The 13,732-nt window shown below is 47.2% G+C and overlaps 1 protein-coding gene across 1 annotated transcript in view; it reads left to right on the forward strand.

The window, feature by feature from the left end:
* LOC105034284 (probable glutathione peroxidase 2) overlaps positions 1-1,184 on the forward strand; it is a 24,679-nt gene extending 23,495 nt beyond the window's left edge. The window contains exons 5-6 of the mRNA XM_010909366.4: positions 728-895; positions 972-1,184. Coding sequence (XP_010907668.2) covers positions 728-895; positions 972-1,001 — 198 coding nt within the window. The 3' untranslated portion in view covers positions 1,002-1,184. The remainder of the gene's footprint in view (positions 1-727; positions 896-971) is intronic.
* Positions 1,185-13,732: the final 12,548 nt, after the last annotated feature.

Here is a 13,732-nt window from a genome sequence, read left to right on the forward strand (position 1 = left end):
AAAAGGGTAAGCAAAACGGGGCTGGTAAGCCAACTTTGGGCCAAAACTCTACTACTGCTTACATTCAACTCCTGTTCATCAACTTCTCTCTCTGACTTAGGCATTGGAAGGTCTCCGTCGGATACAAATCCAGCCTGTGTAGACGTTATTTTGTAGGTGTTCATTCCCGACGACAGACGATGGAGAGTTGACCGCAACAATAGTAAAGAGTGCATCTTGTGCATTTGTATCGTATATATGAAGCTTATGAAATTGATTACTAATGATTGGTGATGCATGTGGGAGATTTCCCCAAAATTATTACCAAAGCCAATGCTACAACAAAATTTTTTTCATCAGTTTTTCAAGGTTTATTGTTTTAATATCTATTTTTATTTTTTTATTATATGTGATTTGCTACTGCAATATTGGGATTTGCATCTGCAATTGATCGTTCCCTCCAGGCTCTAGGACTTGATCCAATTACTGCATTTTTTTTTCTTTTCTTTTTGAGGGTTCCTGTGTGTGTGGGTGTGGGTGTGGGTGTGTTGGGGGGAGGGGATGGATTGCTTGTCAGCCACAGTGTCTATTTTGTGATATCATGATATCTTTGAAATTTATTGCTTTGGTTAGATTTGAAAGCTATATATAAGACCTTACTATCTAACAAAAGAAATCATTATCACGTAGAATATGTAAAGATTTTCTTTTTTAAAAAATTATGAAATCCTTTTCTTTTTTATTCTAGATTGAAGTGAATGGAAAGGATGCTGCACCCCTGTACAAATTTTTAAAATCCCAGAAAGGTGGTATACTGGGGGATGGCATCAAATGGAACTTCACCAAGTTTCTTGTTGCCAAAGATGGCAAGGTTATGGAGCGATACGCACCGACGACTTCACCATTAAAAATAGAGGTTCTACTTTTGCACACTGACCTCATGCTACCTTTCCTACATCCAGTATCCATGACAATTTTTTCTCTTCCTGCAGAAGGACGTCCAGAAGCTCTTGGAAGCTTAATGAATTCATCAACTACTTCCTCTGAATACAGGTGTGCTGGAAGATTATGTATGATAAGTTTGGATAAAAGGATGAGGATGGGAATCTGAGGACTTTCTCATGGTAGAAAACTACTTGAGCTTGGATTGTTATCTTGTGTAGAAAATTGTTTCATGAAACTAATCTTACTTATGCTTTGATAAATTGGCAGAGTTTGTTAATGTTTTTATGATCTGGTAATAAGCAAACAACTATAATTTAAAATGAAGTTTTGATAGCTAGGCATCTGGAAAGCCCAGGGACTTTGTCCTCCTCAACTTCTACCCTCAACTCTTTAACAGCAATTTTCTTTATGTCAGACATGAACTCCATTGTCTCGCTCTTCTCATTGAGTTATCTAGGTCAACCAACATGGTCTATTGCTTGGTTTCTGCACCATGGATGGTTTGTATGGTGCAATTTAGTAGATATCCATCATTGATGGTAGTGGTTGACTAGTATCATCAAGATCCATCCTTGATTAATAAGGACTTTGATGGAGTTGAGATGATGGGAAGAGGCATAACTTGTAAATTGTGCAATTTCCCTTTGTTGGGGAATACCGACCGATCCCGCTCGGGCCGACTTATAACCGACCAACCGACCGACCGACCGACCGACCGACCGATTAACGGCCCTCTACCGTCTATGGATATGTCGGTCGGGCAGACCTTTTCCACTCTCCGGACCGACTGAACCAGGAGGTCTGACGGTCGACTCTTCCGATCGCCGTACAGCCGCCAGAGCCTGTCAGTCCTGACAGCAATATGCGGCACTGCCACCTAAGGGCATTATCCCGCCTAGGGCATTGTCAACCCTAGTGATTTGACAGCCCCACGGCGATATGACACTTTCACGGTGACTCTGACAGTCTACAGTGAGTTGACAATTCCTCAATTGTCCGCGCCATTAATGACGGCGCCATACCACGCTCCACTATATATATACCGGGGAAGGCTACAGTGCGTGGGGGGAAGAAACAGGCTTGCTCCCTCTCTCTCTCTTTCTCTCTCTCGATTGAGCTCTCTGTCTTCATTTCACTGTTGCCCAGTCACCTCTCTGACTTGACCGTCGGAGGGTCCCCGCCGGAGCTGCCTCCGGACTGTGTGGACTTCCTTTTTTGCAGGCGCTCGTTCCCGACGACCAGGCGACAAGGGGGATTGGCCGCAACAAATTGGCGCGTCAGGTAGGGGCGGTCGAACAGGGTACTTTACCCCCACAAAACTCAACATGACAAAGACGAGAGCTCAACGATCGAGAGTCACCGGGTCGGCGAGGCGCTCTTCCCGTCGGGAGGAGACCTCTCCGCCACCCTCCACAGCGAAACCCAGCTCTCCACACCCCGCGGTGACCACGGAGGCGCAGATCGCAGCAATCGTACGGCAGATGACCGTGCTGACGGACGCGGTCAAGAGCCTCCAGCAACAACCGGCAGCACGTCCGATGCCCTCCAGGAGCAGCCGCCGATGCCCGCACCGATCTCCGTCGTCTCCGCGTGAGCGCCTGCCGCGGCGCTCCCACGGAGAGGAGGAGGGGCGGCCACGGCGCGATGCCCGCCAGTCCCAGCGGCTCTCTCCTTCCCTGCTGGAACGGGCGAGGAAGGAGAAGCGACCGCGGACGCCGTCCGCCTCCCTTTCGGAATCTTCCGGAGACTCCACTCCTGGGGTCTCCCAGCACCGACGGACGGACAACTACGAGCGCAGGTTCGAGGAGATCGACCGTCGGCTGGCGTAGTTGCAGGTGGACAGCCAGAAGTCTTCGAACGACGTCGACTTTCAGACCGTCCAACCTCTCTCCCGACTCATTCTCGACGAACCGATCCCCGGTCGGTTCAAGATGCCACACGTGGAGCCCTACGACGGCTCCACCGACCCAATCGACCACCTGGAGAGCTATAAAGCTCTCATGACGATTCAGGGGGCAACCGACACTCTCTTTTGCATCGGCTTCCCCGCCACACTCCGCAAGGCTGCCAGGACCTGGTACTCCGATCTTCGATCGGGAAGTGTCCACTCCTTCGGGCAGCTCGAGCACTCTTTCGTGGCTCACTTCAGCACCAGCCGGAGGCCGCCGCGGACGTCGGACGGCCTTTTCTCCCTCAAACAGAGAGAAAATGAGACGCTCCGACACTTCGTGATGCGATTCAATACGGCCACGCTTGAGGTCCGGGACCTCAACGAAGACATGGCTATCTCAGCCATGAAACGGGGCTGAGGGCGTCTCGATTCACCTACTCCCTGGACAAGATCCTCCCCCGCACATATGCCGAATTGCTGGAGCGCGCGTACAAGTATATGCACGCAGACGAAGGGGCCTCCGACCAACGCTCAACCGAGTTCAAGGGTTCGAAAGAAAAACGAAGGAAGGGTCGGGACCCCGCTGAGCCCAGCAGGCCCCCGACCGATGGTTGGGCCTCGACACCACGACGGAACCAAAAGTCACCCCGACGGCAGACTCCAAGGCCGACACGCCCCAGGTATGATTCCTACACTCCTCTCTCCGCCCCCCGTGCGCAGATTTTGATGGAGATCGAGGGGAAAGAATACCTGCGATGGCCTCCGCCTCTGAAGGCAAAGGGCCTCGACCGACAGAAGTACTGCCGATTCCATCGAGGTCACGGCCACAATACCGAGCAATGCATCCAGCTTAAGGATGAGATCGAAGCTCTCATCCGCCGAGGGTATCTCGATAAATTTTGGAGGAACCCGCCGACTCAACCAGTCGCCGACCGACGACCCCAGCCGACTGAGGAAGCGCCGACTAATCAGCCGACGACCGGAGTCATCAACATGATTTCCAAACGACTTGGCCCGGGGACGTCTGCCGGAGGGGAGCCGACGAAGAGGCCACGCCCGGACGACGCGATAACCTTCACGGATGAAGATGTTCAGGGCATCCAAACCCCCACGATGACGCTGTTGTTGTCTCGGCAACGATAGCAAACTATGATGTAAAAAGAATCTTTGTAGATAATGGAAGTTCGACGAACGTTTTGTTTTACTCGACCTTCTCCCGAATGCGACTATCAACAGACCGACTCAAGAGAGTCTCTACACCCCTGATAGGCTTCGCCGGAGATGCGGTCACAATGGAAGGAGAAGTCACCCTTCCCATGATGGTCGGAATCGAACCACGATAAAGTATGATCCATTTGACTTTTGCGGTCATCCAGGTGCCTTCGGCCTACAACGCCATACTTGGAAGACCCAGACTAAACGCCCTCAAGGCGATTGTCTCGACGTACCATCTCTTGGTTCGGTTTCCGACCAAAAATGGAGTCGGAGAGATGCGCGAAGATCAACAGCTCGCTCGACGATGCTTCCAAATCTCCACTCAAAGCGACGAGTTGAAGGGCCCCCTGACGATCGACAAGCTAGAGCCACGGGAGGAGGAAGAGCGGGGTGAGCCGGCTGAACGGCTCATCCCCATCCCGATGGCTGGGGATCCCGACCGAAAGGTATGGGTCGGTTCTCAACTACCCGACCCCGACCGACGACGGTTGGCGGAGCTGCTGAAAGCCAATGCCGACGTGTTCGCTTGGTCGGCAGCAGATATGTCAGCCATCTCCCCAGAGACAATGATGCACCGACTCAACATCGATCCAACGATGAGGTCGGTGAGACAAAAGAAAAGGTCTTTTGCCCCAGAAAGACAGAAGGCCATCGACGAAGAAGTGGACAAGCTACTTGAGGCGAGCTTTATCAGAGAAACCACCTATCCCGACTGGCTTGCAAACGTTGTCATGGTGAAGAAAGCCAACGGGAAATGGAGGATTTGTATCGACTACACCGACTTGAATCGGGCCTGCCCAAAGGACAGCTTTCCACTTCCGAAGATCGACCAACTGGTAGACGCGACATCCGAATTTCGACTGCTCAGCTTCATGGATGCCTTCGCCGGATACAACCAGATCCAGATAGCACCTGAAGACGAGGAGCACACGGCCTTCGTGACCCCCAAGGGCCTCTACTGTTATCGAGTGATGCCCTTCGGGCTGAAGAATGCCGGCGCCACCTACCAACGACTCATCAATAAGATCTTTAAACATCAGATCGGGTGCAATATGGAGGTATACGTGGACGACATGCTGGTGAAAAGTGCCCAGATTCTGGATCATGTTCGGGATCTCGAGGAGACCTTCCGCACTCTACGACAACATCGAATGAAGCTGAATCCGACTAAGTGCGCTTTCGGGGTGACCTCAGGAAAGTTTTTCGAATTTTTCGTTTCTCAGCGAGGAATCGAGGCCAATCCTGAGAAAATAAAGGCGATCATCGACATGCGTCATCCGAACACCAAGAAGGAGGTCCAGCAGTTGAACGGAAAAATCATCGCTCTCAGCCGATTTATTTCTCGATCAGCTGAAAGGTGCCTCTCATTTTTCAAGACTCTACGACAGGCGAAGGGCTTTTCTTGGTCGGATGAGTGCCAACGGGCCTTCGAAGATCTGAAGAAGTACTTGGCTTCCCCACCGGTGCTTGTGAAGTCGGAGGTCGGGGAGACCTTGTATCTCTATCTGGCCACCTCCTCTGAAGCGGTCAGTTCGGTGCTCATCCAAAAAAATGGGAGCCGAACCCATCAGCCAATCTACTATACCAGCAAAGTGCTCCGCGGCGCTGAAGCTCGATATTCGGAAATGAAAAAGATGATTTTCGCCCTAACCGTCTCCGCGCAACGACTCCGTCCTTACTTCCAAGCGCACGCGATCGTGGTCCTCACCAACCAGTCCCTGAGGACGATATTACGCCGACCTGACACGTCGGAACGACTAGCAAAGTGGGCAATGAAGCTCAGCGAGTTCGACATACAGTACCGACCGCGACCCGCCTTAAAGGCTCAGGTCCTGGCCGATTTCATCGCCGAATGCCCGACCAACGACCAAGGGTCGGGAGCTGAGGACTCGGGTCGGGATGCGGTCTCCGGGCCAGACCCGGTCTCCACATGGGTACTGCACATCGACGGAGCTTCAAACGCTCAAGGGAGCGGGGCTGGGTTCCTGCTCACCAACTCGGATGGGGTAGTCACCGAGTACGCCCTCCGATTCGACTTCAAAGCCTCCAATAACCAAGCCGAATACGAAGCGCTCCTCGCCGGCTTGAGGATGGCAAAGGAACTTGGGATCGACAGTCTGCGGGCATTCTCCGATTCTCAACTGATTGTGGGGCAGGTCAAAGGTGAATTCGAGGCGCGAGATCCGGCCATGGCCAAATATCTCCAGAAAGTGAAGGATCTCGTAACACGCCTCAGGTATTTTGAGATTTCCCACATCCCTAGGTCGGAGAACGCCCGGGCCGACGCACTGTCCAGACTGGCGACTTCGGCTTTCGACTCTTTGGGTCGGACGTTCGTGGAGAACCTTGAGCAGCCGAGCATCGACCGGGTCGAAGAGGTGCTACAACTGGTGACCGAACCAAGCTGGATGGACTCGATCGTTCGGTACTTGACCGACGGGATCAGCCCCGAGGATCCCACGGAGGCCAGGCGGCTCTGATGGTCAGCCTCCCAATATGTGATCATGGATAGCCGACTCTACAAAAGGTCGTTCTCCCTTCCCTTGCTTAGGTGCTTGAGACTGACCGACGCAGACTATGCTCTCCGAGAAGTGCACGAAGGGATCTGCGGAAATCACTTGAGGGGCAAGTCTCTAGCCTACAAAGTCCTGCGACAGGATTACTACTGGCCCACCATGAGGAAGGACGCGGCTGAGTTGGTCCGGAAGTGCGAATCTTGCCAGAAGTACGCCAATGTGCAGCACCAACCGGCCAGCCAAATCGCTCCCATCGTCGCTCCATGGCCCTTCGCCCGGTGGGGGGTCGACATTCTCGGTCCTTTCCCTCCGGCATCGGGTCAAAGAAAGTTCATAGTTGTCGCCATCGACTACTTCACCAAATGGGTGGAGGCTGAACCCTTGGCGCAGATTACCGAACGAAAGATGGAGGACTTTGTCCAAAAATCCATCATCTTCAGGTTCGGGTTGTCGCATACCATCATCACCAACAATGGGCGGCAATTCGACAACCAAGACTTCAGGAATTTCTGCGCAAGGTTTCACATCACGCACCGACTGACTTCGGTCGGGCACCCACAGTCCAATGGCGAAGTCGAGGTGACCAACCGGACCATATTACATGGGCTCAAAACCCGACTAAATGAAGCCAAAGGCCTCTGGGTCGACGAACTAGGCCCCGTTCTATGGGCTTACCGAACGACCCCCCGCATTCTGACCGGGGAGTCGCCCTTCAACTTAGCCTATGGGACAGAGGCGATGGTACCACTAGAGATTGGGCTGCCATCTACCAGGGTCGAGCGGTATCAAGAGCCGGACAACTCCGATTGCCGGAGAGCCGACCTGGATCTCCTCCCCAAACTACGAAACGAAGCCCAACTTCGCATGGCTTCATACCGACAGAAGGTAGCCCGATATTACAACGCCAAGGTCAAGCCAAAGCTTTTCAGGCCCAGGGACTTAGTCCTGAGAAAGGCAGAAGTCTCGAAGCCCCTAGACCAAGGGAAGCTGGCTCCGAACTGGGAAGGACCCTACATGGTAGCAGACACCTATGGGCCGAGGGCTTACGGACTGGAGACTCTGGAAGAGAAACCCATTCCCAGGACCTGGAACGCCGACAACCTGAAGTTGTATCACCAATGAGCTACGTACTTGTTCATTCGGAATACAAATCCAGTTTCAAATTTCAGAGTTTTCACTCTTCGACTGACGATCGACGCTCTCCAAAAAGGCCGAGTCCCGACGTCCCGACTCGGGCTTAATATCCACACGGAACCGACGGCCCGATCGCCGACAATACGTCGGACGTTCACGAGGGTCGGATCGCCCGCAACAACGGGAGTTAGCGCTCCTTCTACGGTCAAACTTTCGGGCTAAACAATTGGCTAACCTGCCGATTGAGCCCCGACCAAAGAAAGGCGTATCGCCTGCGCGACCGACGTCGCGACTTACTGACTGAGCTACGGCCGGTCGAAGGATATTCGGCTTACCCCCGTCTATCACATGAAGCGACCACTGTCGCGTTCATAACTCACCGACCGGGCTACGGCCGACCGGGCGATATTCGGCTTACCACCGTATATCAAGAGGCGCAGCGTGAATACCCGACACAAGGGTATCGAGATCCGACTCGTCGTCGTTTCTCCGACTAAATGCGCTGGATGACAACCGACTGAACACGTCGGACGAGACCTGACCGCCAAGCCTTTATCCGACGGTCGGTCAGCTTCCGACTCAACGAACGCGTCCGACTCGCGGCCGGGGGAAGGATGCCCGACTCACGACCTCGACCATCAAAGGCCGATCCAAAGTCGGAACTTGTTCTGCCTTCGTGGCAGTGCGAGTTGCCGAACGTCCTAACCGACCTATATGGGTTAGTGACTTATGGATGCATTCTACAACATATGAAAAAAGAAAAACAGGCAGAGGGAAGGAGTTTAAGTCCAAGACTTTGATTTCATTAAAGGTCAAAACAAGCTTTACAAAGTTGGGCCGAAGCCCGAATACAAGCCGAAGCAAAAACAAAAAAGAAAGACAAAAGCCGACTAATCATCGGAGTCGGCCTCCTCCACTGGATAGCAACGGGAGTCGGTCGGCGGATCTGCTCTGGCTTCGGCAGTCGGGGTCGCCCGATCCTCAGTAGCCTGCTCTGTGCCTTCTTCGGCTTCCACCCTGGTGGAAAGGCCCTCCGATGCTGGTTCGACCGTTTCCTCTGCAGTTGGAGCCTCCGATTCTGGCAGAACTATGCTACTGAGGTCGATCTTCGGGTACAGTCCTCGAACGGCTTTGATGTTCAAATCTTAAAATTTGTAAATAAAACCGCAAGCGCACGGTGTGCAGAGTAGCACGACCAGCGAGTACGGGTCGATCCCACAGAGACTTGGTTTTAAAAATGATTTTCAAATCTATGCTCAAGTGAGCTTTAACAAAAATCGAAAGTCGAAAGTTGTTTGCTAAAGACAATAAGACTAAGGATCTAGGGTTTTTGAATCCACTAGATCTAGATTAGGGAATTCTACCTAAAATTTTTCTTATTGATCCTAACGACTACTCCTCTTGTCTTTCCCAAGCATAGATTATGAAGGGACTAAGGCCCAACGATAACCTATCAAGATTCTTTACAGGGGAGTAGTAACTAGGATCCCTTAGGGTTTTCTCCTCCTATGCACTGAATCAAGCATGAACTATGAAGAGACTCTGACCCAACTGTAGTTCATCAAAAATTCTTGGCAAAAGAGGAAGAAAAAGAAACCCTAAGAAAAAGAAAGAACCCTATGTAAAATCCCTACTCATGATCTAGCTTCATCGCAAACCCTAGAAGGGATGCTTAGCTAGACATGATCTAAATCTACTTACAAAATTTAAATACAGAAAAATAAACTACCCTAATTTCATAAATTAAACTATCCTAATTGCATAAATTTAAACTGCATAATTTAAACTAACCTAATTGCATAAAATTAAATTGCATAAATTAAACTATCCTAATTGCAAGAAAAATAAATTGCATAATGTAAAGAGATGAAATTGCATAAAAAGAAGATTTTATATATAAAAAAAAAAATTTATTACAAAAACCTCAAAGCTCGAGGCTTGAAAAGAGAGCTAAAAACCCCACTATCTAGGGTTACAAGCTTGATCGGAAGGAAGAATACATAAAACAAGGGCCTTTGGGGGCTTTTTATAGGCATTTGGGGGTTATAAGGTTTTCAAAATTTTCGATGTGGGACTAAGAGGTTTTAGGGGGTTTATGGTGCGCCGATGGGTCCATGGTCCATGCGCCTGTTGCTGTGGACCAGGCGGCTAACCAGATCACCAAATCAGTTGATTTTTGACCAATTTTGATCTGATTTGACTCGGATTTGACCCAATTGAGTCTTCTTTCTTCATTCTTCAATTCCTGGGTCAATTTAACTCCGTTTTGCATAAAATTTGCGCCGTTGGAATCCTCTTTCCTTGTTCTTTCTATTGATGATCTCTTCTTCTGCAAAATATAATAACAAATATCAATTTCTTAATAAAGTTAGATAATTTAGATATTAATTGATACTTTTTATGTCAATTTGTGACATAAATCACACCCCCCAACTTAATCATTGCTAGTCCCTTAGCAATGTACCAAAATAAGATCATATTCCAAAAAGATCCTTCCTTTGCAAATTAATTTAAGATCGAAATTCAAGAAGTTTTCTAGTATTACTAAGTAATGAGCTTCGAATTAGAATCGGTAGTCAGTCTACTTAGAAGCTTTCTTAGAGTACACTTAAAGTTTTATAGCACTTGTGTGAGTGATAACTAACTTAGTATTTCAGTATTAACTTGTACAGGCCAATTGTATCATTTTTCATAACTTAGTTCGATTAATTTTCTATACACCCCAGATTAAACAAAGAACTAAGGTAGCTTTCACACTGTTTTTTTTTTTTTTTTTTTTTTTTTTTTTTTTTTTTTGCTGAGCATCCTGGCCTTCCCACCACCGTTTGACGCGAATCTCAACACTTGACTTAGGTGAAGAGACCCGGTTACTAGGCTTAGGGCAATCCACATTTACTCTGTGTTTTGCATTTTATTTCAGGCAGGTAGCTCTTTCCTTAAATTCAAATTTCTTCAATTGGGGTGTAGAGAAAATTATCTAATTTAAATAATACTCAAATCCTTAATTGGCCTTACAATTAACACCTACTTTACCTTGTTAGTGTGCATGTGCAATTGGAAGTGCTAATAGTCTTTAAATGACCTAAGCCACCAAGAGTCTAACCAGCTAATCTTCTCCGTGACTCACTACATTAGCAAATACTTTCTAACTTACTCTTATTTCTTTTATAGATTAATTTATTTCATATATATATATATATATTTTTATTATTTTTTTATTTTTTTTTACATAATATATTAAATGCAAGAAATAACTCATAGTGGAAGGAAAAGGAAATGATAACACCTGATTTTGTTCAAGCTCTCCCCTCAACTTGACCGACATTGTTCCCAATGGAGTTTATCTAATTTATTTGTCCTAAGCAAACTGAAAATAAAGAAAGCATTAGAAATTAAATAAGCTGGGTTGCCTCCCAGAAGCGCTAAGTTTTATGTCTTCAGCCAGACCAAACCTCGAAGCAACTTAATCAGAATAAGTTGGTTCATAAAGAACCATGGCATCTTCAACAGTCTTGACAGGTAATTCCAAGAATGGTTTTAATCGTTGACCATTAACTTTAAAGATAACACCATTACTTGGGTTTTCAATCTCAACAGCTCCGTGTGAAAAAACTTCCTTTACTAAAAATGGTCATGTCCATTTAGACCTAAGCTTTCCTGGAAACAGATGTAATCTAGAGTTATATAAGAGCACCTTTTGTCCGATATTGAAAGTTTTTCTTATAATTGATTGATCATGAAATGCTTTGGTTCGTTCCTTGTATATCCTTGCATTTTCATAGGCTTCATTTCTAAGTTCTTCTAATTCATTCAATTGAAGCTTCCTATGGTTTCCAGCATCGTTCAAATTTGTATTTAGTTGTTTGATGGCCCACATGGCTTTGTGTTCTATCTCAATAGGCAAGTGACATGGTTTACCAAACACAATCCTATAAGGAGACATTCCTAGATTGGTCTTGAAAGCGGTTCGGTATGCCCAAAGTGCATCAATTAATTTTAAAGACCAATCCTTTCTATTGGCATTAACAGTTTTTTCCAGGATCTGTTTGATTTGTCGGTTTGACACTTCAACTTGCCCACTAGTTTGAGGATGATATGGTGTGGCCAATTTGTGGTTGACATTATACTTTTTCATCAATGTTGCAAAAGGTCGGTTACAAAAATGGGTTCCCCGATCACTAATGATTGCCCTAGGAATACCGAAACGGGAGAGAATATTTTCTTTAAGAAACTTAATGACCATTTTGCTATCGGGTGTTCTACATGCAATTGCTTCTACCCATTTTGAAACATAATCAACTGCTACTAGAATATATTCATTTCCAAAGGAATTTGGAAATGGTCCCATGAAATCGATCCTCCAAACATCAAAAACTTCAACTACCAAGATTGGGTTGAGTGGCATCATGTGTCGCTTGGTGATTCGGCCCATTTTCTGACATTGAGCATAATTTTTACAATATTCGTGAGCATCCTTAAACAAATTGGGCCAATAAAAACCACATTGGAGAACCTTAGCAGCAGTTTTCTTAGACGCGAAGTGACCCCCACATGCTTGATCATGACAAAAAGATAAAATATTCATGACTTCGTTATCTGGGATACACCTTCTAATAATTTGATCAGGACATTGTTTAAAAAGATAAGGATCATCCCAAATGAAATACTTCACTTGGGCAAAGAATTTATATTTATCCTGCTTAGTCCAATGAGAAGGTATCTTGCCTATGGCTAAATAATTTACAATATCAGCAAACCAAGGTTCAGTAGACAAAGACATGAGTTGCTCATCTGGGAAAGATTCATTGATGGGTGGTTCACTAGATGGTGCAACTGGAATTCGGGACAAATGATCTGCTACAACGTTCTCAGTGCCTTTCTTGTCCCTAATTTCTAGGTCAAATTCTTGAAGGAGCAAAATCCATCTGATTAAACGTGCCTTGGCATCCTTCTTTGCTAGGAGATGTCTAATGGCTGAGTGATCGGTGTAAACAATGGTGTGGGTCCCAACCAAATAAGATCTAAATTTCTTTAAAGCAAAGACAACGGCAAGGAACTCCTTCTCAGTTGTGGTGTAGTTAAGCTGCGCATCATTTAAGGTTTTACTTGCATAATATATCACTCTAGGCAGCTTATTTATTCGTTGACCTAAGATTGCGCCCACAACATGATCGGACGCATCACACATTAATTCAAATGGTTCAGACCAGACAGGAGGATGAATGATTGGAGCTGATACAAGTGCATTTTTTAGAAATTCAAAGGATTCCAAGCACTCATGAGTAAATTCAAATTTAGTATCCTTTGCCAAAAGATTAGTCAGTGGACGTGCTACTTTGCTAAAGTTGGCAATAAACCTTCTATAGAATCCAGCATGACCTAAAAATGAACGTATTTCTTTCACAGATTTAGGTGGTGGAAGACTTGCAATTAGATCTATTTTGGCCTTGTCCACTTCAATCTCCTTTTTAGAAATGACATGGCCAAGAACTATTCCCTGTTTGACCATAAACTGACATTTTTCCCAGTTGAGAACTAGGTGCTTCTCCTTACATCGTTCTAGAACTAATTGCAGGTGATTCAGACACTCGGAGAAGGTTAGACCAAAAATAGAAAAGTCATCCATAAAAATTTTTAGAAATCGTTCTATCATATCTGAAAATATGCTGATCATGCATCTCTGAAAGGTTGCCGGTGCATTACATAGTCCAAAGGGCATTCGTCTATAGGCAAAAGTACCAACCGGACCATATTACATGGGCTCAAAACCCGACTAAATGAAGCCAAAGGCCTCTGGGTCGACGAACTAGGCCCCGTTCTATGGGCTTACCGAACGACCCCCCGCATTCCGACCGGGGAGTCGCCCTTCAACTTAGCCTATGGGACAGAGGCGATGGTACCACTAGAGATTGGGCTGCCATCTACCAGGGTCGAGCGGTATCAAGAGCCGGACAACTCCGATTGCCGGAGAGCCGACCTGGACCTCCTCCCCAAACTACGAAATGAAGCCCAACTTCGCATGGCTTCATACCGACAGAAGGTAGCCCGATAT

Source organism: Elaeis guineensis, chromosome 8 (assembly GCF_000442705.2).
Source record: "Elaeis guineensis isolate ETL-2024a chromosome 8, EG11, whole genome shotgun sequence".
NCBI lineage: Eukaryota > Viridiplantae > Streptophyta > Magnoliopsida > Arecales > Arecaceae > Elaeis > Elaeis guineensis.